A 25602-nucleotide genomic window follows, 5' to 3' on the forward strand; every position below is an offset into this window, starting at 1 on the left:
ATTTATGTACTTACCTAACATTTGAATCTTGTGGTTCTAAAATAAATTAAGAACATAATATTTTTCTATATAAAAACCTATTGGCCTGGAGTTAAGTCTTTGAGTGTGTGTTCTCATTTATTGCCTGTGTATGTACAACAAATGCTTAATACTACCCTCTGATAAGCCTACTGCTCGACCACACTACCACAAAATAGAGCATTAATTTTATCTAATTTTGCCACTATCAACCTCTAAGGGGAACCCTTGGACTCTGTGCACACCATCTCTCACTTTGAGATAGTTTATACAGAGCCAACTTCCTACACACTGCCTGAAGGGTACTGCTTTGCCATCTATTCTAAAGGTGAGGAATCTTATATGAAAATAACAAGTTACTTACTTCTGTAATGCCTTTTCTGGTAGAGTCTATTTAACAACAGATTCCTCACCTACCCTCACAGCCTCCCTGTTCTGTAGAATCAACTCATACAGGACATATGTAACAAGATACCAATATTTAAATTCTGCACACAGTGTATTACTGGTTTCTAAGGTTCCACATCTGATAGCACAAGCGTAGTACAAAAAGAAACAGACACTAGGCAATCATACGGCATTGATTTGCAGACATAGCAAGCAGAGCAAACACCAACACATTCTGGACACTGGTGTTTGCCCCGCAGTAATTGCCGTTTTGTTTTTTGTTTTTATCCACAGGGTGGGCCCCCCGTACCCCATTCCCCTTTATGTCCATGGGTATTTCGCCAACTGTAGCTGTGTTTTATTAGGCACTGCAGTGTACATGGTGAAATGCCTATCATTAGTAACAAAATGGCACAAAGTCCACATACCAGTAGCGATTCAAACTGTTCCCCACCTCTCATCCATGTGGGATGGATTGGCGTGAGTTAGGTGTATGCAGCACAACAACTCCTGTCGGTGTGCAAGGAAATTGCTATGCAGAAGTTTCCGGATCCAGCATGACACCTGGGAATAGTCAAAAGGTGAGGAATCTGCTGTTAGTCTCTACCAGAAAAGGTGTTACTGAACACAAGTAACTTGTTCTTTCCTACTTCTCATTTAGTTGTGATTTATGTTTAATAACCCAATAAAGACATTGACATTTAAAAAAACACAATTTCCTTATGTCTCTCTCTCTTTGTCAAACATTGTTATGGGCTAGTAGGGAAGTGGTTTAGAGCTCACTTGATGCAATTCTGCTCTACTCGGATTTGTCAGCCTCTCAGTAGTCTTTCACTAAACACTACTGTTTTGACTCTGGTTAGTATGAAATCTGAGTTTGACAGTGGTAGGTTGTAGAGCTTTCTTCTGACCTCAACCCTCCATTTTCATGTAGAAATTGCTTTGGGAATGGATACTGTAGGAAAGTGCCTTCTTTCTTGCCATGGTTACCCCCCTTTTCTGTCTGTTGTCAGTGTGCTTCACTGTGTCCACTGAGATCCTGCTAACCAGGAACCCAGTTATTATGCTCTCTCCCTTCCAACTTGGTAACTGTACGTTTTTCTTCCCTTAATTAGCATACTGGTCCCCCCATGTAAGTCCCTAGGATATGGTACCCAGATACCCAGGGCATTAGGGTACCAGGGGATCTCTATGGGCTGCAGCAGTTATTCTGCCACCCATAGAGAGCCCATGCATAGGATTCTCCAGGACTGCCATTGCAGTCAGCGTGAAATGGGTGCATGCAGCTGTTCTCACCTCAGGTCACTGTAAGTCACCCCAATGGTAGGCCCTCTCAGCCCAGAGGGCAGGGTGCAGGTACCTGTGTGTGAGGGCACCCCTACACTAGCAGGGGTGGCCCCACAAACGCCAAGCCTATTTTCCTGGACTTAGTGGGTGCGGGACACTATTTTACGTGTGTGCTGGACATAGGTCACTCACTATGGTAACTCCAAACCTGGGCATATTTGGTATCAAGTATTAGAAGTATGAATCCATGCACTCTGGGGGTTCCTTAGAGGACCCTCCGCTTTGCTACCACCAGTCTTACAGGGTTTTCCCGGCAGCCCAAGCTGGTGCCACCCCTCAGATAGGTTTCTGCCCTCCCGCTGCTTGATCTGATCAAGCCCAGGAAGGTAGAACAAAGGATTTCCTTTGGGAGAGGGAGGTAACACCCTCTCCCTTTGGAAATAGATGTGACTGGCTTGGGAGGGATAGCCTCCCCAAGCCACTGGTATGCTTTGAAGGGCACATTTGGTGCCTTCCGTGCATAAATTAGTCCACACCGGTTCAGGGACCCCCCAGTCCCTGCTCTGCTGTGGAACTGGAGAATCACCACCCCAGAGGTGGTGCTCAGAGCTCCTCCAGTCGGTCCCTCGGTTCTGCCATCTTGTTTCCAAGTTTGGAAGGGAACTCTGGGAGCATCTGAGCGGCAATGCCAGGCAGGTGACGTCAAAGCCCCCCTCCTGATATGTGCTCATCTGGCTAGGTGACCAATTCCCCTTTCAGTCCTATTTAGGGTCTCTCTCTTGGGTTGGGCCTCATATTTGGCTTGCAAGACTCCAGCAGGATTCCTCTGAAACCTCCACTTCGACTTCTGGTCACTGGAACTGCGACTGGATCCTCCAGGAACTGACAACGCTGCAATAAACGAAGAAGACTCTTCTGCAACTTTGTTTCCACGGCTCCTGCCAGCTTTGCAACATTTCCCCGGCCGAGCATCCTCAAAAGACAGCAACTCTTCAGCCTTCACAAGAGGAAGATGGTATCTTCCTTGGAGTGAAGGAGTCACTCCCCTACATCCGCAGGCACCTGCTGCAACAACGACCTGCTGCGTGGTGGTCCAGAGAAGTCCTCTTGGTCCTCTCTGCCAGCTATCTAACTTTGGTGGAGGTAAGCTTTTGCCTTCCCACGCAGGACAGTACCCTCATGCACCGCTTGCAGCTGTCAAGGCTTGCTTGCATCTCCTCCAAGGGGTCTTCAGGCGATGTGCAGCTCCAGTCCCCAGCACTCCTTCCTGCTACGTGGGGTCCCTTTCTGTAGTGCTGCATGGGCTCCTTCTGCAACTTCTGTGTCCCTGTCCTGTGGGTGCTGCCTTTGCTCCTGTGGATTCCCTGCTACGCTGAGAGTCCCTTGTGACTCCCCCTCTTGGGGTGAGGCCTCCTGAGCCTTGCTGGTCCCTGGCAGCTCCACTTTTCCACTAACCGCGAGTTTGCCTTTGCCAAGACTTGTTGGTGGAATTCCTGTACCGACACCCGTGTGCAGCCTTCACTCCAGCGTGGGACATCTGCATTCTTCAGGAACTCTTCTCCGGCTCCAGGGCTGCAGTGCGACATGTTCTTCCTCACCGTCGACCAACTTCTGCACGTACAGCTGGGTGGGCAGTAGCTCCTACTTGTCCTGGACTCCACTTCCTTCTCCAGGAATCCACTGCTGGTTTCTTGCAGTCATGTTTGGGTGCCTTCTTTTGTTCTTTTCCTTCCTTTTGGGTGGATTATGGAAATTCCAGTGATTTCCTCCTGCTTTCCTGGTCGCTGGGGAGTACTGTGTTACTTACCTCTATGGTTTTCTAGTACTCTCAGCTCCCCTCTACACATTCCACTCACTTAGGTAGAGGTGCTGTGTTCGCATTGCATTTTTTAGTATACGGTGTGGGCTCCCCCTAGGGTAATTATTGGTTATTACTTATCACTATATGCTCTATTTTCAAACCTTTTCTATGACTATTTCTGATTACTAGTCTACATATTTAGCATGGCTACTTACTTCCTAAGGAAGTATTGCCTTTTTAGTAATTTTGGTATTGTGTCACTAAATTAAAGTACCTTTAATTTTGTAACACTGTGTGGTTTCTTTCATGTGTATAAGAGCTGTGTAAGTACAGTGGTATTGCATGAGATTTGCATGTCTCCTTGATAAGCCTTGGTTGCTGATCCACAGCTACCTCTAGGGAGCCCGGCTTCTAGACACTGCCTACACTTGACTAAGAGGGGATACCTGGACCTGGTACCCACCACAAACCAGGCCAGCTTCCTACAGATACCATAAGGAATCCACAGGAACAAGTACTGATAAGAATAATAAGATGCCTGCTTTCTATAACATTCTGTGTGCTGTATATTCAGGTTCCTGCATATCCCTTCCTTCTCTTCATGTTGAAAAAGTTGACAACTTATTTAGTTTGTTTTCTCTGATTTAGTTTTAGTTGGCTCTGCAGCATTCTGTCCTGAGCCTCCATGGGGCTCAGACAAATGGCAGAACTAATGTCACTGCTTTTGTGACTTCTGATATGGACTTGTTCATTCTTTTTCGTGCATGGAGTCACACAGCACCTCCTTGTGCTTTAGAGCAGTTATTGCTACAAAATAAAATTATAATCTAGTGTGACCTCAGAAGAGTTTAATTAAAACATATACCGCAATCAATGTATCCAGCAGAAAGGATACCAAAAGTAAGTAATATATCTTGTATCCTGTGAATTATTTGTGTCCCTACATTGTGTAAGCTCTTACAGTACTCCTTGCCTTGTGTTAGAACATGTCATAGCCCACATCTGTGTCAGATTTCACTTATCCCACAACTATTTTGACCACAACTTTGACCATTTGAAATTCATATTCACCAGCTTTCTTACTAAAGAAGTGACAAACTTTATTTTGTATTTATTCTAAAGTATTTCACTTTCTCTGCCTATCAAGTCATTTCATTTAATGTGTGAAATGTTATGAAAGCATTCTGCAAATGTTCCTTTTGGGAATTCTAGGTTGTCAGATGAGGACATGGCTGTATTAGTTAGTGAAGGATAAACATTGCATTTTCTTGTCTTCTAGATGGCTATTGCTGCTATTGCCGGAATCCTAAAGCAGCTTAAGAGGCCTCACAAAAAAGTATCCATCTGTCCCTACAAAGTCAGTAAGTGAAAAAACATAATTTGAAGTTCTAATTGTGACATTCCTATTTATCTTAGATGATGTAATATGCACAGTTCGAATTGTTGAACCTCTGCTTCTTTCCTCTAAAATCTGATAAATACGAACTTTTTAAAGGGAACTTTTTAAAGGCAACCCTTTAATTTGTGTGTCCCATGAAAACTGTCATTATTGGGAATATTATCACTGTTAGGAATGGGGCAGGACAGAAACTTATTATAGTGATCACATAACATCACCAGTCCAACTCTGACATCAGAGTAGTCCACTAAAACAACCAGCTTACTTCTTAAAGATTTTTTTTCCCAGTTTTCTGCTGATGAGGTAGGCTGTGTACAAATGGACAGCTCACTTTTTTTTCTCCTAACAAATTACTTCAAAAAGGGCAGTGTATGTTCTGGCTGAACAACATTGACCAGGATGATTCCATTCATTTCTCTTATTGATTTTTCTATAGATTATGGCACTACATATGGAATTTTAAGTATCCGTTTATTTTGTAATCACTCTTGCTTGGTCCACAAGTATTGAAAATACTGAACTACAACAGGGTAGCCAATTGCATAAAAATGAAACCATTCATTTCAGGTGGTCTATCACTTTAATACCTTCTACTCTGATCCACTGCTTGCTTCACTTCCAGACTCCACTTGGCCCGTGTTTAGAATTATTTGTTTTGCTTGTCCTGTCCACTCTGCACCCAATGCCCACAGCCTAAGTCCAGGTGGCCCACCTGACCAGGGAGAGTCCCCAGGCATGTTGACCTCAAGTCCACCCCAGGTTTACCCCTCCTGGCCACCACGACGACATCTGCAGCCTGAATCCAAAGGACCACGCTGAGTGCGACCGGATCTGGTGAAGATACCCGACGCCTAAAGGTACTACTGCATCCACAGCCTCCTGGCCTTGGGGAACCCAGCCGACGGTCCATCAATGTCCAGCTGTTAGCCTTCTTCAGCCGAACCCTAAACCAAGCCTGCAGCCTCTTTGTGAACCTAGATGTAGCAAGCTGACTAGATAAATACTACATCAAAGTGAAAGATAGTGTGCACAGAGTCCAGGGGTTCCCCAGAGGTTTGACAGAGGCAATTATAGATAATACTAATGCTCTAATTGTGGTAGTGTGGTCAAGCAGTTAGGCTTATCAGAAGGTAGTATTAAGCATGTGTTGTACACACACAAGCAATAGAAGAAAAACACTCTAGGAAGCTGGCTCTGTATATACTATATCAAAATGAAATATAGTGTGCACAGAGTCCAGGGGTTCCCCAAGAGGCTTGACAGAGGCAATAATAGAAAATACTAATGCTTTATTTGTGGTAGTGTGGTCGAGCAGTTAGGCTTATCAGAGGGTAGTGTGAAGCATTTGTTGTACACACACAAGCAATAAGTAAAAACACACACTCAATGACTTGACTCCAGACCAATAGTTTTTTTTTAGAAACATATTCTTTTGTTAATTTATTTCTAGAACCACAAGATTCATTTAGCAGGTAAGTACATTAAATGAAAGGTACTTTGCATAGTAATACTTAGAACTTTGAATGGAATCAACAATGTACACAGTTTTCTTTAAAATTGCAAAAAGCTATTTTAAAAGTGGACACTGCGTAATGTACAGTTTCAGAGTGTAGGAAGCTGGCTCTGTATATACTATCTCAAAGTGAGAGATAGTGTGCACAGAGTCCAAGGGCTCCTCTTAGAGGTTGATAGTGGCAATAATAGATAATACTAATGCTCTATTTGTGTAGTGTGGTCGAGCAATAGGCTTATCAGAGGGTAGTGTTAAGCGTTTGTTGTACACACACAGACAATAAATGAGGAACACACACTCAAAGACTTAACTCCAGGTCAATAGGTTTTTTTTTATAGAGAAATATATTTTCCTTAATTTATTTTTAGAACCACAAGATTTAAATTTTAGGTAAGTACAAAAATTGAAATGTACTTCACTCAGGGAAGTATAGAACTTTGATTTAAAACAGTAGTACACACATTTTTGGTCAAAATGGCAAATAGCTATTTTAAAAGAGGATACTGCAAAAATCAACAGTTCCTGGGGGAGGTAAGTATTAGTTAGTTTTTCAGGTAAGTAAAGCACTTACAAGCTCAGTCTCCTGGGCAAAAGCAACCCACTGTTGGGGGTTCAAGGCAATCCCAAAACCACAGCACCAGTAACACAGGACCGGTCAGGTGCAGAGGTCAAAGGAGGGCCCAATACACATAGGCATCTATGGAGAATAGGGGTGCTCTGGTTCCAGTCTGCTAGCACGTAAGCACCTGCGTCTTCGGGGAGCAGACCGGGGGGTTTTGTAGTGCACTGGTGGGGACACACACAAGCACACAAAACACACCCTCAGTGGCACAGGGGCGGCCAGGTGCAGTGTGCAAAGTAGGTGTCGGGTTTTGCATTGAAAACAATGGAGGGACCCGGGGGTCACTCTGGCAATGCAAGCAGGGCACAGGGGGGCTTCTCGGGCCAGTCACTGACTGGGCTAGGATGAGGGCCACCTGCTGGTCACTCTTGCACTGGTAGGTGGTTCATCTCGGTCCTGGTGGCTGTGGGTGCAGTGCTTGGTCCAGGTGTCGGATTCCTTTGTTATCAGGCAGTCGCGGTCAGGGGGAGCCTCTGGATCCTCTCTGCAGGCGTCGCTGTAGGGGTGCAGGGGGGTCGACTCAGGCGGTCCACATCATTGGAGTCGCCTGGGAGTCCTCTCTGCAGTGTTGGTTTCTCCAAACTCGAGCCGGCGGCTTCGGGTGCAGTGTGTGAAGACTCACGCTTCTGGCGGGAAGTTGGAGTCACTTTAAAGTTGCTTCTTTGTTGCTGTTTCTGGACAGTCTTGCTGTCCTCAGGAGGTTCTTGGTCCTTTAGGTGCAGGTCAGTCCTCTGAGTCCTCAGAGGTCGCTGCTCCCGCTGGATGTGTCGCTGTGCAGGTTCTTTCTGTCTAGAGACAGGCCGGTAGGGCTAGGACCAAGTCAGTTGTCTCCGTCGTGTCTGCGGGGCTTTCAGGTCAGCAGTCCTTCTTGTTGTAGTTTGCAGGAATCCGATTTCCTCTGTTCAGGGTTGCCCCTAAATACTAAATTTAGGGGTGTGTTTAGGTCTGGGGAGCAGTAGCCAGTGGCTACTGTCCTGGAGGGTGGCTGGACCTTCATTGTGCCTCCTCCCTGATGGGAGGGGGCCACATCCCTATTCCTATTGGGGGAATCCTCCAAAACCAAGATGGAGGATTTCTGAAGGCAGGGATCACCTCAGCTCAGGACACGTTAGGGACTGTCCTGACTGGTGGGTGACTCATCCTTGTTTTTCTCATTATCTCCTCCGGACTTGCCGCCAAAAGTGGGGGCTGTGTCCGGAGGGGCGGGCATCTCCACTAGCTGGGATGCCCTGGGGCGCTGTAACAACAGGCATGAGCCTTTGAGGCTCACCACCTGGTGTTACAGTTCCTGCAGGTGGAGGTGAGAAGCACCTCCACCCAGTGCAGGCTTTGTTCCTGGCCACAGAGTGTCAAAGGCACTCACCCCACGTGTCCAGAAACTCGTATGGTTGTGGAAGGCTGGTAGGAACTGTTCAGCCTCACACTAGGAATTGGACTCGTATACAGGGGGCATCTCTAAGATGCCCTCTGTGTGCATTTTTCAATAAATCCCACACTGGCATCAGTGTGGATTTATTGTGCTGAGAAGTTTGATACCAAACTTCCCAGATTTCAGTGTAGCCACTATAGAACTGTGGAGTTCGTGTCTGACAAGCTCCCAGACCGTATACTCTTATGGCTACCCTGCACTTACAATGTCTAAGGTTTGGCTTAGACACTGTAGGGGCATAGTGCTCATGCAACTATGCCCTCACCTGTGGTATAGTGCACCCTGCTTTAGAGCTGTAAGGCCTGCTAGAGGGGTGACTTACCTATACCACAGGCAGTGGGTTGAGGGCATGGCACTCTGAGGGGAGTGCCATGTCGACTTAGTCACTTTCTCCCCACCAGCACTCACATGCTGTGACACATTGTGCATGTGCTGAGTGAGGGGTCCCCAGGGTGGCATAATACATGCTGCAGCCATTGGGGACCTTCCCTGGCCAAAGGGCCCTTGGTACGTGGGGTTACAAGGGACTTTTCTGTGTGCCAGGGCTGTGCAAATTGTGGGAACAAAAGTACAGTTTAGGGCAAGAACACTGGTGCTGGGGCATGGTTAGCAGGATCCCAGCACACTTTCAATCATAACTAGCATCAACAAAAGGCAGCCATGCCGAGGGAGGCATTTCCCTACTCAAGTGTGGCACAGGTCCCGGAGGAGACCCGGGCTATCATCTCTCAAGGAGTTGCTGATGGGAGGGATGCAGCTAAGTTCACAATTAGTTGTGGGCTGGACACGATCAACTTACTGGACAAATGAGTTGCATTGATGGTGGCCTTATTACCTTTGTTGTTGTCTTACACTCCCAGTGCCCCTCTACACACTAAACTTGCCTAGGTGGGAAACCGACTTTCGCATTCTACTATTTTAGTATATGGTTTGTGTTCCCCCAGGCACATGGCTTTCTATTGTGATTTTCACTATTTGCACTGTTTTCTTACTGTTTTTACAGCTTTTTCTGTATTCTAGTGTTTATTACTTACCTCCCAAGGGAGTATAGCCTTTATGGTATTTTTTGCATTTGTGGCACCAAAATAAAGTACCTTTAGTTTTGTAACAATGAGTATTTTCTTTCATGTGTGTAAGTACTGAGTGACTACAGTGGTACTGCATGAGCTTTGCATGTCTCCTAGATAAGCCTTGGCTGCTCAGCTATAGCGACCCCTAGACAGCCTGGCTTCTAGACACTGAATGCATTTCACTAATAAGGGATAACTGGACCTGGATAAGGTGTACGTACCTTAGGTACCCACTACAAACGAGGCCAGCCTCCTACAGATACTTTGAGGGCAAACTAGAGCCCCCTTCCTTTGTCAAGAATGATCTCTCTTCCAACCTGTGTTTTCCATTTTCCGCAAAGAGATGTTCTTGAAGAGGCTGCTGGTTTAAGTAGTGGCTTGTATGCCATGGTAATTCGTTTTTTATTTTTTATTTTAAATCATCAAACAGTAGTTTTCTATCTGACCCCAGTGTATGTGGCGTTTGTGTTAGTGATTGTACTTGTGGTTCACTATCAATAATCTCCCATCAGAAAGGGTTGAATTCACAGGGACCACAGGCAATACTAGTTAAAAGATGAGGCCAGTTTCCATTAGGGTCAGTAAGCTCTGGAGGAATGTCGTTAATTGCACCATTAAGACCATAAATATGTATTCAAAAAGGTCTGGTATCCCAGATGGTACACTTTAAAAAGTAAATAGACTGACGACTGAATGGCAACCCTTAAAGCAATTTAATATAAATCATGATTTTAAGTAACTGCATTTAAAAATATTAGTGTAGCAAGGCTTTTGTTGCCAGTAAAAGTGGTGTTGTAATTTCGGGCAAAATATTGTCCCTCTGGTGTCTACTCAAATGGGTTGTTTTGCATTTGAGAAAGTGAAGTGTATGTGGTCACAGCTGGAAAAGTGGGAGGGAAGAGTGCAGAACTGTATTCTACCCGCAATTCCTTGAAATAAATTGCAGCGTCATTAACATAATTCCGGAACGTCACGTCTTTGATACTGTGTCCTGGAATAATACACTGGGTAAACTATGGTGAATGCTCTTGTTGACTAACCTTTTTTAAATTATTGTGTGTAGATTCGATCTGTGTCAAGTTATAACACCAAGGTTAACATCAATACTTTGCTTTTCAATCAAGAAATAGTTTTAGTTGAAAACAAAGTACACTTTAGGTTTTATTATACCAATAAGAAGTCAGCCCTATCATGCATTATGTTTAGTACGTCAAATTGCAATATATTTGATATTGCATTTAGTCCCTTATGGAATGTCATGTGAATGTGAGGAAAGCATGTTGTATAGTAAATAAAATAGGCATAATAATGCCTCGGCTTGATTGATTTTGTTTTTGGCAAATAGATGTATTTTCTTTAAATAATATATATTAACTGACTGTACTTTTGATAAAAGGTGGACATGAAAAACCTTTACATTTTGTGGTTGGCGACAGACCTGATAATCAGTGGCTGCAATATAACAGTGGGAGTTTACCAGTTACCAAAGAATCTTGGGAAGCGAGCAGCTTTGTTGAAAAAACTCACTGGGGATACTACACTTGGCCAAAGTAAGTCACGGTTTAATTTAATCTGAACTAGAAAAATTAAAAATCAAATGCAATTTTGTTACTATATTATACTGAAAAGGGCAAATATATGTTAAATAACATAGCTGTAGATGTTTAATGGAAATAATTATTGATAAAGATTCTAAACCTTAATTATCAGGTTTCCGACTGGCTCCTGTTTTCCATTGGTATTTTGTAACTTTGGCCCTTTGTGTCTTCTTGGTTACTCCCATATGAACTGCAGAACCTTACACTGTTTACGTCGACCACATGGTAGAAGAAAATGTGTTAATACTCTTCTCTTGGTTCATAATCAGCACTCCAAGCCCTTCCAGCCTTTAAAAGGCAGGAAGGGGTTTATGTTAATTTGCAAAAAGGAGATGCTCTTTAAAGGATATTTTTTTAATCAGGGAAAAAACCTCTCTAGGCAGCAGAAATATCTGAAATATTTGCATTTATCGTGGCATGCTACGTGTTTTTTTATAACAAAATACAGCAAGCTAAGAGAGCTGTGTTAGAGCATCTGCTTTGGCCTTAATGTTAGTTAAAACCGGAGCAGTAAAGAAAATCAACTGTGCTATTTGTCTAGTGAGTTTTAAAAAACCTGATTTTTATGAATGCTAATGAAATTGTTAAATGGAAAGTGAGGACTGATACGTCTCACATTTCTAATTTGAAATGCGCGTCTTGGATAGTACATCACTTTCAGTTTTGCATCTTTTCTGTTTGTGATCTACTGCAGATTATCATTTTTTTTTGTTTATACATTTCTGCAGATAAAACATTCGGAACCCTATTATAATGCAAGTAGAAACAGTCATAGTTGTGAAGTGCTATGCAGCCAGGAAGTGAGAACTCCTTGAGTAATCTCTGGCACAGGCAGGAAGATTAGGCAGATTAGGAGGTGTGACTACTTCATGCCAGTCCCACCCCTAAGGTGGAGGAGCTGAATTAAACACTACTTTTTAAATTCCTCCATCTTTGCAGCGGAACTGTTCATAAGAAGGGATTAGTCCCTGTAGGAAGCTGGCCTGGTGTGTGGTGAGCACCTATGGTGATATCACTTTATACCATGTTCAGGTATCCCCTATTAGTGAGGTGTAGGTACTGTGTAGGTAGCCTGTGCTCCCTAGAGGTAGCTGTGGATGAGCAGCCAAGACATATCTGGAGACATGCAAAGCTTATGCAATATCACTACAGTCACACAGCACTTACACACATGAAAGAACCACACAGTGTTAAAGGTACTTCATTATAGTAATACAAATACTAAAATACTATATAGGCAATACTCCAATAATAGGTGAGTAAACACATTATTATATACACATTAGCAGTCCGAGATTAGCATAGAAAGCAATACCAAACAGTAAAATAATAGAAAATAGCAGAGGCCCTAGAAGGAGACCAAACCATATACTAAGTAAGTGGAATGCAAAAGGCAGTCCCCCACCCAACGAAGTAGAATCTGTAGAGGGGCGCTGGAGGAAGTAGGAACCCCAAAAGGTAAGTACCACGGTGTCCCCCGGCGACCGGGAGAGAAGAGGTAAGTACCTGGTTTTTCCCCAAACCCACAGGTAAACTTTGTAAAAGGACTGTGCAAGACCCAAGCAAGACTGGAAAAAAACAAAGGTGGATCCTGACAGAAGAGGACCTGCAAAAGAAGGGCACTAAGTCCTGTTCGAGTTGGAGTGTCTGGTTGGGGCAGGAGCCACTACCCACCCTTCTGGAAATACAGGACCTGGTCGACGATGGAGACAAGGAGTCCGCTGTGCAGCACCAGAGCAGGAGAAGAGTTCTAAAAGTGATGCACGTGATGTCCCACGACAGAAGAAGCGTTGCGTTCAGTCAGTGGTGTTGGAAAGCCACAAACAAGCATTGGCAAAGGCAAAAGTTCCAGATGAAAAGTTGCAGAGCTGCCGGAGACCAGCAAGGTCCAGGGGGACTCAACCCAAGGAGGGGATTCCCAGGTGACCCTCAGCAGTGAGGAGAGCCAAAAGACGAGGATGCAGCCCCCTCAGGCAACTCGCAGGCACAGGAGTCGCAGTGAGTTCTGCTCAGCACACCTGGAGAGGAGTCACACTTCCCTGGAGCAGCAGGCAGGAGACTGTGATTTGCAGGGAAGAGTGTTGGAGACCAGGGTTACAGAGAGCCTGAAGATCCCTTGGAAGAAGAGTCAACAAGCCTTGGTAGCTGCAAGAGTCGCAGTGGACGGGGGTGTTGCAAGGAGAGGCAAGGGCTCACCTTCTCCCAAGTTGGACAGCTGGTAAAGGGGACCACTCCAGACCACCACCTGTGTTGAAGGATCCACGCAGTCTTGCAGGTGAGAAGATCCATGCAGCCAGACACTGTTGCAGTTGGTGCCTGCAGGTGCAGGGGAGTGACTCCTTCACTGCAAGGGAGATTCCTTCTTGCTTCTTGTGCAGGCTGAAGACTTGTCTCCCTCAGAGGATACACAGCCATGGAAATGTTGCAGTTGCTGGAAGGACCAGGAATCAATGTTGGCGAGCAAAGGTGTCGCTCGAGTTATGGATTGTCGGTTCCTGGAGCGTTGAGTTGCAGTCCTGGTGGCCAGAAGATGAAGTAAATGATGCAGAGGAGTCCTGCAGGAATCTTGCATGTCAAATCTGAAGACCCAGCCTGGAGGGAGACTCTAAATAGCCCAGCAAGGGTGATTGGTTTCCTAGGAGGGCGACCACCTGTCAGGAGGTGGCTGTGACGTCACTTGCCTGACCTGGCCACTCAGATGCTCCCAGGGGCTTCTACCCACCTTGGATCAAGATGGCACAATCAAGTGGCCACCTGGGGTGGTGATGGACAGGGGAGTGGTCACTCCCCTTTCCATTGTCAAGTTTCATGCCAGAGCAGGGACCGTGGGGGTCCCTGGACTGGTGAAAACAGGTGTTCGATGGCATCTGTCGCTGTAGATACACATGTTCTGCATAGCTCGCCATCTGGTGTTGGGTCGGAGTGTTACAAGTTGTTTTTCTTCGAAGAAGTCTTTCGAGTCACGGGACCGAGTGACTCCTCCTTTTGTCTCCATTGCGCATGGGCGTCGACTCCATCTTCGATTGTTTTCTTTCCGCCATCGGGTTCGGACGTGTTCCTGTCGCTCCGAGTTTCGGAACGGAAAGTTAGTAGATTTCGGAAGATTTTCGTCGGTATTGTTGCGTTCGGGATCGGCGTAGTTAGATTCAACACCGCATCGAAGATCGACGCGCTCCGGTGCCCTTCGGGGTAGTTTTCGAGCCCCCGTCGTGGCCTGGTCGGCCCGACCGCGTGTCCAACACCGCCGATGGAACGGACCCCGTTCCGTTTTTGTCCCAAATGCCACAACAAATACCCGTATACAGACCAACATTTGGTCTGTAACCTGTGCCTGTCACCTGAGCACAGTGAAGAGACTTGCGAAGCCTGTCGCGCGTTCCGGTCCCGAAAGACACTCCGTGACCGTCGAGCCAGGAGGCTTCAGATGGCGTCCACGCCGACAGCGCACCGAGAGTTCGAGGAACAAGAGGAAGAAGAAACCTTTTCGATCCACGAATCGGACTCCGAGGAATTCGACGATCAAAGAACCGTGAGTAAGACGTCGAAAACAACACATAAAAAAAGTGACAAGGCCCAGGGGACGCCACTGCCACCAGGCCATGGCTCCACCCATAAGTTCGGTGACCGACCATCGGCACCGAAAAAGGCCAAAACAGTGCCGAGATCGTCCGACTCCGGTCGAGACACCGGCACGCAGCCTTCTCGGGATCGAGAAAGTGCTGGAGAGAAGCAACGACACCGAGATAGCGGTGTAGAAACGGCTCGACGCCGAGACCGCGGCACCGACGAAGATCGACGCCGAGAGGTTTCGACTCCAAAAAAGAAAAAAGCCACCTCAGAGCCGAAAAAAGATACAGGCAGGGTTTCGGTGCCAAAACAACCCGTAACCGACCCAGGTCCAGGCTCTTATACAGAGGAGCAATCACTGTCCTCTCAGATGCGAAAGCATAGGTTTGAGGAAGAGCTGCAATCCACCGAAGTGGACCATACGCAAAAACGTATTTTCATACAACAGGGAACAGGAAGAATAAGCACCCTTCCCCCTATTAGGAGAAAAAGGAGACTGGAGTTTCAAACAGACCAGGCGCCACAAACAAAAATGGTGAAAAAGGTGACTCCGCCACCCTCTCCTCCACCTGTACTTAACGTCTCACCAGCGCAAACTCCGTCACATTCCCCGGCTCACACCACCATGAGCCAAGGTGACCAGGATCAAGACGCTTGGGACTTATATGACGCCCCAGTGTCGGACAACAGTCCGGAGGCATATCCAACAAAGCCCTCACCACCTGAAGACAGCACAGCATATTCTCAAGTGGTGGCTAGAGCAGCACAATTCCACAACGTAAACCTCCACTCAGAACAAGTCGAGGATGACTTTTTATTCAACACCCTCTCCTCCACCCACAGCTCCTACCAAAGCCTGCCTATGCTGCCAGGTATGCTTCGGCACGCAAAGGAAATCTTCAAGGAGCCGGTCAAAAGTAGGGCAATAACGCCAAGGGTGGACAAGAAATATAAAGCACCTCCTACAGACCCTGTTTTCATCACCACACAGCTGCCACCAGATTCCGTCGTAGTGGGAGCAGCTCGGAAGAGAGCCAACTCCCACACATCTGGGGACGCACCACCCCCAGATAAAGAGAGCCGCAAGTTCGATGCAGCTGGGAAAAAAGTTGCAGTACAAGCTGCAAACCAGTGGCGCATCGCTAACTCTCAAGCACTACTTGCGCGCTATGACAGAGCCCATTGGGATGAGATGCAACACCTCATCGAGCATCTACCCAAGGAACTTCAAAAAAGGGCAAAGCAGGTGGTTGAGGAAGGACAGAACATATCAAATAACCAGATCCGATCTTCTATGGACGCAGCAGACACAGCTGCAAGAACAATTAATACATCTGTGACCATTAGAAGGCACGCATGGCTAAGAACGTCTGGGTTCAAACCAGAGATACAGCAGGCAGTGCTCAATATGCCATTCAACGAAAAACAACTGTTCGGACCAGAAGTGGACACGGCAATCGAAAAACTTAAAAAAGACACTGACACTGCTAAAGCCATGGGCGCACTCTACTCCCCGCAGAGCAGAGGAACCTACAGCACCTTCCGCAAGACACCCTTTCGAGGGGGGTTTCGGGGTCAGGCCACACAAGCTAGCACCTCGCAGGCAACACCGTCCAGCTACCAGGGACAGTACAGGGGAGGCTTTCGGGGCCAATACAGAGGAGGGCAATTCCCTAGGAATAGAGGAAAATTTCAAAGCCCCTAAACCCATACAACCAAGCAGTGACTCAGATGTCACTCACCCCCTCCACACAACACCAGTGGGGGGAAGAATAGGTCATTATTACAAAGCATGGGAGGAAATAACTACAGACACTTGGGTCTTAGCAATTATCCAACATGGTTATTGCATAGAATTCCTACAATTCCCTCCAAACATACCACCAAAAGCACAGAAATTGTCAAAACAACATTCCGACCTTCTGGAAATAGAAGTTCAAGCACTATTGCAAAAGAATGCAATCGAATTAGTACCAATCACACAAACAAACACAGGAGTCTATTCACTGTACTTCTTAATACCAAAAAAGGACAAAACACTGAGACCAATCCTAGACCTCAGAATACTAAACACCTACATCAAATCAGACCACTTTCACATGGTCACGCTACAAGAGGTGTTACCATTGCTAAAACTACAGGACTACATGACAACCTTAGACCTCAAGGACGCGTATTTCCATATACCAATACATCCATCTCACAGAAAATACCTACGGTTCGTATTCAAAGGAATACATTACCAATTCAAAGTATTGCCTTTTGGTTTAACAACCGCACCAAGAGTCTTTACAAAATGTCTAGCAGTAGTGGCTGCACACATCAGAAGGCAGCAAATACATGTATTCCCGTATCTAGACGATTGGCTAATCAAAACCAATTCACTAACAAAGTGCTTACAACACACAAATCAAATCATACAAACCCTCTACAAACTAGGTTTCACCGTCAACTTTGCAAAATCCAACATTTTGCAGTGCAAAGTACAACAATACCTGGGAGCCATAATAGACACAACAAAAGGAGTAGCCACTCCAAGTCCACAAAGAATTCAAAATTTCAACAAGATCATACAACGCATGTATCCAACACAAACAATACAAGCAAAGATGATATTACAACTCCTAGGCATGATGTCTTCATGCATAGCCATTGTCCCGAACGCAAGACTACACATGAGGCCCTTACAACAGTGCCTAGCATCACAATGGTCACAAGCACAGGGTCACCTTCTAGATCTGGTGTTGATAGACCGCCAAACTTACCTCTCGCTTCTATGGTGGAACAGTATAAATTTAAACAAAGGGCGGCCATTCCAAGACCCAGTGCCACAATACGTAATAACAACAGATACTTCCATGACAGGGTGGGGAGCACACCTCGATCAACACAGCATACAAGGACAATGGAACGTATATCAAACAAAACTGCATATAAATCACCTAGAAATGCTAGCAGTTTTTCACGCATTGCGGGCTTTCCAACCAATTATAACTCACAAATACATTCTTGTCAAAACAGACAACATGACAACTATGTATTATCTAAACAAACAGGGGGGGACACACTCAACGCAGTTGAGTCTTCTAGCACAGAAAATATGGCGATGGGCAATTCACAACCACATTCGCCTAATAGCGCAGTTTATTCCAGGGATCCAGAATCAACTTGCAGACAATCTCTCTCGAGATCACCAACAAGTCCACGAATGGGAAATTCACCCCCAAGTTCTAAACACTTACTTCAGACTCTGGGGAACACCTCAAATAGACTTGTTTGCAACAAGAGAGAACGCAAAATGCCAAAACTTCGCATCCAGATACCCACACAGGCAGTCCCAAGGCAATGCCCTATGGATAAACTGGTCGGGGATATTTGCCTACGCTTTTCCTCCTCTCCCTCTCCTTCCTTATCTGGTAAACAAATTGAGTCAAAACAAACTCAAACTCATTTTAATAGCACCAACTTGGGCAAGGCAACCCTGGTACACAACACTGCTAGACCTATCAGTAGTACCCCACATCAAATTGCCCAACAGGCCGGATCTGTTAACACAACACAACCGACAGATCAGACATCCAGATCCAGCATCGCTGAATCTAGCAATCTGGCTCCTGAAATCCTAGAATTCGGACACTTACAACTTACCCAAGAATGTATGGAAGTCATAAAGCAAGCCAGAAGGCCGTCCACTAGGCACTGCTATGCAAGTAAATGGAAGAGGTTTGTCTGTTACTGCCATCATAATCAGATCCAACCTATACACGCAACTCCAAAGGATGTAGTGGGTTACTTGCTTCACTTACAGAAATCAAGCCTAGCCTTCTCTTCCATTAAAATACACCTTGCGGCAATATCTGCATACCTGCAGACTACCTATTCAACTTCCCTATATAGGATACCAGTCATTAAAGCATTCATGGAAGGGCTTAAAAGAATTATACCACCAAGAACACCACCTGTTCCTTCATGGAACTTAAATGTTGTCTTTACAAGACTCATGGGTCCACCTTTTGAACCCATGCACTCTTGCGAAATACAGTTCCTCACCTGGAAGGTTGCATTTCTCATCGCCATTACATCTCTAAGAAGAGTAAGCGAAATTCAGGCGTTTACAATACAAGAACCTTTTATACAACTACACAAAAATAAAGTCGTCCTAAGGACTAATCCTAAATTTTTACCAAAGGTTATTTCACCGTTCCACCTAAATCAAACAGTGGAACTACCAGTGTTCTTCCCACAGCCAGATTCCGTAGCTGAGAGGGCACTACATACATTAGATGTCAAAAGAGCATTAATGTACTACATTGACAGAACGAAAAACATCAGAAAGACTAAACAACTATTTATTGCATTCCAAGAACCTCATGCAGGAAACCCAATATCAAAACAAGGTATAGCCAGATGGATAGTTAAATGCATCCAAATCTGCTACCTTAAAGCAAAACGACAACTGCCCATTACACCAAGGGCACACTCAACCAGAACAAAAGGTGCTACCATGGCCTTTCTAGGAAACATCCCAATGCAAGAAATATGTAAGGCAGCCACATGGTCTACGCCACACACGTTCACCAAGCACTACTGTGTAGACGTGCTATCCGCACAGCAAGCCACAGTAGGTCAAGCCGTGTTAAGAACGTTATTTCAAACCACTTCCATTCCTACAGGCTGAACCACCGCTTTTGGGGAGATAACTGCTTACTAGTCTATGCAGAACATGTGTATCTACAGCGACAGATGCCATCGAACTGAAAATGTCACTTACCCAGTGTACATCTGTTCGTGGCATCAGTCGCTGGAGATTCACATGTGCCCACCCACCTCCCCGGGAGCCTGTAGCAATTCGGAAGTTAGCTTCAACTTTGTATATTTGTATATATATTATTTTAGCCTTAAATAGGTACATACTTAGTCACTCCATTGCATGGGCACTATTACTACAACACAACTCCTACCTCACCCTCTGCGGGGGAAACAATCGAAGATGGAGTCGACGCCCATGCGCAATGGAGACAAAAGGAGGAGTCACTCGGTCCCGTGACTCGAAAGACTTCTTCGAAGAAAAACAACTTGTAACACTCCGACCCAACACCAGATGGCGAGCTATGCAGAACATGTGAATCTCCAGCGACTGATGCCACGAACAGATGTACACTGGGTAAGTGACATTTTCATTATGCAAGGAGGGCACCAAATGTGCCCTTCAAAGCATACCAGTGGTTTGGGGAGGCTACCCCTCCCAAGCCATGTAACATTCCCAAGGGAGAGGGTGTTTCCTCCTTCTCCTAAAGGAAATCCTTCGTTCTGCCTTCCTCTGCTTAAGCAGGCTAAGCAGTAGGTGGGCAGAAATCTGTCTATGGAGTGACAGCAGCGAGAGCTGCCCGGCAAACCCCAGATGACTGCCAGGAGCAATGCTAGGGGTCCTCCAAGGAGCCCCGAGTGTGCCTGGAATCATACAACCAATACTGACAACAGTATTGGGGTATGATTCTGACATGTTTGATACCAAATATGCCCGGGTTCGGAGTTACCATTATGAAGCTGGACCTGTTTGCAGTACATGGGTAAAATGGCTTTCCGGCACTTACGAAGTCCAAGAAAATGGAGCTGGAGTTCGCCGGGGCACCTCTGCTCATGCAAGGATGCCCTCACTCACAGGTATCTGCACCCTACCTTCTGAGCTAGGAGGGCCTGCCACAGAGGTGACTTACAGTGACTTGGTGCAGTAACCTGTAGTGAAAGGGTGCATACACCTTTTCACGCAGGCTGCAATAGCATGCCTGCAGACACATTTTGCATGGGCTCCCATGAGTGCCACAATATATGCTGCAGCCCATGGGGAACCCCTGGTGCCCCATTGCCCTGGTTACCTAAGTCCCATATACTAAGGACTTACACGGAGGCACCAGTATGCCAAATGTGGGGTGTGCCAAGTCCTAAGCAACCACATTTAGAGGGAGAGAGCACAGTCTCTGAGGTCCTGGTTAGCAGGATCCTAGTGAACAAAGTCAAAACACACTGACAGCAGGCAAAAAGTGGCGGTAACCATGACAAAAAGAGGGTACTTTCCTACAGTCCCCCCTAAAGGTGGGCAGCCCATTGGATACTACCTGGCACTCCCTGTAGCCCGAAATGGAGTATTTAGGTGGCACCCCTGAACCCTAGATCTCAGATCCAGGCGACCTAAGAAGCAAAGGACAAAGAAGAGTTGCACCTGCAGAAGAGGAAAAGTAGAGGCAACTGACTTGGTATCATCCCCACAGGCCTGTCGTCTGACCTCGACAGAGTCTGCCCAAAAAGATGACTCATCCTGCAGCTGAGTCTTCAAGAAATCCAGGAAGACTGCCTGCCTTCTATAAATACTCAGACTCCTGTGAGCAGCAGATGTGTTCTGCAACAAAGTCTCAAGAAAGGACTCTGCAGCCTCCGGAACAGCAAAGACCTGACACCTGAAGTTACCTCTGCACCTGACGTCCACGACTCGAGGCGAAACCAACCAACGGTGCCAGCAAGGTTCCTCAGCTGTCTAGAGTCCAAGTCCACTCAGATTTCACCCTACTTGGACTCCTCCAAGTTGCCCACAGCCTCTTCACGCAGCCCCTCCTCTCCTATGGCCTGGCAGTGAGAGAAAATCCGACAACTCCAGCAACCATTGCACCCGTCGTCCCTGACTTCTTCTGAGGTGCGTCACTGGTGCCAAGGACGTCCCCCGGCTTCCCTGAGCTCGAGTTTGCTCTTGGTCCGCCCTTGCTGGACTTCCCAATGACACCTGCAGCCTCAACACATTGGGCCCCTTGACAGCGATAGCTCCAGGACGGAGAAATACAAAGCCTAAAGACATCCCTGCATCCGTCACCCCTAGGCTCTGGAGAAAAGGACCAAAGATGTACCTACATTCCCGAGCACCCCTTGTTTACTACCTACCTACCTGTTCGTTGTCCCCAACTAGCTTTATAGCCAGAGCCTACAGCCTTTCTTCACGAAGACCAACTCCCACAGAAAATTATTGGGCACCCAATGCCTTGCTACACCTCTGCACCTGGCCGCCCGGGTGCTGCCTGGATTGACCTGCTAGTGTCCTTCAGATCCGTGCCCAGTACGTACCTTAACTCTCTGAGATTGGCCTTGTAAGTCATTGTTAACCCTGTGTTTGCTGAACATTGTTTTCCTCCATAGGTTAACATTGAAGGACTCTGACAATTGCACTGTGTCGATTCTTGAATCTGAAAAGCATTTATGCTTGAAAAAGTTCTTACCTGATTATGAAGTTCTTGGGTTTGAAACGTTTAAAAAAAGTGTTATTTTTCTAATTTGGTCTCTAATTTATTCTTTGACTATGTGTCTCATTTATTGCCTCTGTGAGTACAACAAATGCTTAGCACTACCCTCTGATAAGCCTAACTGCTCGCCCACACAACTACAAAATAGAGCATTCGTCCTATCTACTTTTGCCTCTGCAAACCAATTGGGGATCTATTGGACTCTCTGCATGGTGTACTTCATTTTAGTGCATCATAGAGAGAGTCAGCTTCCTACATTGGTGGAACAGCGGTAGGGTCTGCGACTTTGCATTTGCTGGTACCACCCGGTCAATAAGTGACTACACGAGTGAATTCAAAACTTGCGTTAAGATAAAGTGCATTTTTGAATTTGGTATTTTTTCCAAATTCTTAAAAGTAACTGTTAGGTTTATGATTAGGCCCCTGTAGCTTACCAGTTGAAACATCTTAAAAACGTACTTTAGTTAGGACTGTAAAAATGTTTTAGGATTTTTCCCTAGCTCAAAAAGATCCCAATTTTAGAATAAAAATGAGTACTGCAGAAGGTGTGGCTAAGACGTCGACCTTATCCCTTACCTCCAGCTTTCTCACAAGCAGTTAAGAGCCCTCTGTAAAGGGTACAATATTGAAACAGGCTCAAACCCTACCTCTCTAAAGCTCCAGGAGCTGTTGGCAGAGTATGAGAAGGCCCATCCTACTGGTGGAGCCACTGACCCTGCAGATCAGGGCGACTCAAATAAAGAAGAGGAACTGGACCTTCCATCACTTGAAATAGTAGAATCCTAACCCCACAAACAACCCCAGGTGTCTAAGACACCCCCTCAGTGAAGATGGCTCAGGTTCCTCAAGGTCCAGAGAAAGACTCTGACCAAGGGAGTCTTTTAGAGAGACTAGCTTGAAAGATTTGCTTGTAGGACAGGATCCTGGCAATAGAAAAGAAAAGAGCAAAGATGGGTTTAGCACTCATGAATGGTGGCAGCAGTTTTATAACTAGGGACAGAGTAGAGCACTTTGACCCTAACATCCCCAAAGGGGTTGTCCTCAAATATGAGGAAGGTGTTGATCTCACCAAATAGTTCACATCCTAGGAAAGGGCCTGTGTGGCGAGAAAACTTGACAAACAGCAAAGGTGCTCTCTGCTTTGGGAAGTTTTCTCAGAAAAGTGCAGGGATAGACTCCTGACACTGAATGAGGCTGATGCTAGGTCCTATACCCTCATGATGGATACCCTGATTGAGTGATTTGGGACTTCTCTTGAGAAGTACAGAATCAAATTCAGGGAGTCTCGAAAAAATTCAGTCAGTCCTGGGTAGATTTTGATGATTTCTCAGTTAAAACACTAGGCATGATTATAATGGGATTTGCAATTTACTGGGGAAAGAAAATATGTTAAGGAATTGTGTTCAAGAACAATTACACCCGTTCCTGGTAGACCTACACCCACTCTCTCCTCAAGAGTTGGGGAAGAAGGCAGACCACTGGGTCAAATCAAGGGTGACCAGAACTTCCACTAGTGGGGGGACCACAGGAAAGGGACCAAAAAGCCCCCACAAGGGTAAGAGAGTAACCAAAACAAAGATAAAAACAAGGAGTCTTTAAAGGCCTCCAAAAACTTGCATAGCAGGGTGGGTTTCTAGACTGCTCCCAACCCAAAGGTGGGTACAAGGGCAAAAATTGGGCTTCCAATAAGGTTTAATGCCATGACTGGAAAGCCAGTGGACACCGAACTGGAGATCTTAAATGTCCCAACAAAAAGAATGCCTCTAGTGCACCTGTAGTAAATGCAGTGGTAAGTCTCCAGATGGGATTCTAGATAGACCACAACCATGTCAGTGAGCCTACTGAGCCAACATTAGTCTCAGAGGGTGGGGTAGATATAGCTGCCATGGCTGTCTGGGCCAGTAACCTGGAAAGATGCAGGCAACAGCCACATATCAGTGGGATTAGGGTTGGAGCACTGAGAGACACTAGTGCCAGTGTCACCATGGTGACTGAGCAACTGGTGTCCTCAGAACATTATCTGACTGGTGGTACATATACAGGCCTCAACGCTGATAATCAAGCTAAGGTGCATCCCATGGCGATGGTATCCTTATAATGGGAAGAGGTTACGAGCCAGAAGAAGGTGCTGGTGTTTCCTCTAATACCTGTGCAATGATCTGTTTTCCCCAGCATGGGCTGAGGTCGAAAGAAAAACCCATGCAGCTATTCTGGGTATCCGTGTATGTACTTGTGTCAAAACAAGAGCACAGAACCAGGCCCAGGGTGAAAAAGTAGAGTTGGAGTCTGGAATAATGGTCCAAGCAACCAAGAGGAAAGGCAACAATTCTGGGAAGGCAGCTTCCAGTCAGAGACCAGCCCAGGTCCCTGCTCCTCTGGGAGAGAAGACCTGCCAGACCCAGAGAAAACTGAGTCTTAGGAGCTTGGGCCGTACACGGCAGAGCTTTTATGACCAGGGGGACCCGCTAGGGAGAATCTGTGCCAGGGACAGAAGAACTGTCGTACTCTTGAAGGCCTGAGAGAGCAAACTGTTGATCAGGAAAGGGGAGATGTCAGTGGCTCCCACAGGATCTATGGAGAGGAGGGACCCCTATTCACTGAGGCCAGAGACCCCAAACCTTACCACTAGGAGAGTGGTAGTGCCTCAGCAGTTTAGAGATTTTCTTCTCACTTTGGCCCATGATATTCCCCTAGCTGGGCTTCTTATCCAGTCAAAAATATGGAGTAGGTTGAGAAACCACTTCTGCTGGCCTGGTATGTTCCAGAAGGTGAAGGAGTTTTATAACTCTTGCACCACCTGTCAAGCCAGTAGCAAGACAAGTGGCCACCCAAAGACCCCCTTAATTCCACTTCCAGTTGTTGGGGTTCCCTTTGAAAGGGTATGGATTGACATAGTCAGACCCCTTGACCCTCCAACAGCATTAAGGAACAGATTTATACTGGTTGTAGTGGATCATGCAACCAGGTACCCTGAAGCAGTGACCCTAAGGGCTACTACTGCCCCTGCAGTAGCTAGGGCCCTCATTGGGATATTTACCCGAGTGGGCTTTCCACAGGAGGTGGTGTCAGACAGAGGTACAAACTTAATTTCTGGCTACCTGAAACACATATGGGCTGAATGTTGGGTGACCTATAAGTTCACTACCCCCTATCACCCACAAACCAATGACCTTGTTGAGAGATTTAACAAGACATAGAAATGTATGATTGGTGGACTCCCTGAAAAACGCAGGAGGAGATGGGATGTTCCATGCCTGCCTTTTACTTACAGAGAAGTGCCACAGAAGGGAGTAGGGGCCATATGTACGAACACATTTTCCCATTGACACAGAATGGGAAAACCCCTTTGATACATCTGGCCCTAGGTTTTTCCCCTGGCTTCTGTTTGGCCATCCTGTTAGGGGACCACTTTGTCTTGTGAAGGAGGTATGGGAGAGACCTCTCCGAGAACCCAAGCAGGATCTTATGGACTGTGTGCTTGGCCTTCGTTCCAGGATGGCTGAGTACAAGGAAAAAGCTTCCAAAAACCTTGAAGCCAGCCATGAGTGCAAAAAGCTCTGGTTTGACCAAAAGGCTGCACTGGTGGAGTTTCAACTAGCACAGAATGTGTGGGTTTTGGAGCCTT

General features: G+C 46.1%; 1 protein-coding gene across 1 annotated transcript in view; it reads left to right on the forward strand.

Annotated features, from left to right (window-relative positions):
- Positions 1–25602, forward strand: part of PSME4 (proteasome activator subunit 4) — a 1396200-nt gene that overhangs the window by 757771 nt on the left and 612827 nt on the right. Inside the window, exons 32-33 of the mRNA XM_069234194.1 lie at positions 4773–4854; positions 10923–11076. Coding sequence (XP_069090295.1) covers positions 4773–4854; positions 10923–11076 — 236 coding nt within the window. The remainder of the gene's footprint in view (positions 1–4772; positions 4855–10922; positions 11077–25602) is intronic.

Source organism: Pleurodeles waltl, chromosome 5 (genome assembly GCF_031143425.1).
Source record: "Pleurodeles waltl isolate 20211129_DDA chromosome 5, aPleWal1.hap1.20221129, whole genome shotgun sequence".
Taxonomy (NCBI): domain Eukaryota; kingdom Metazoa; phylum Chordata; class Amphibia; order Caudata; family Salamandridae; genus Pleurodeles; species Pleurodeles waltl.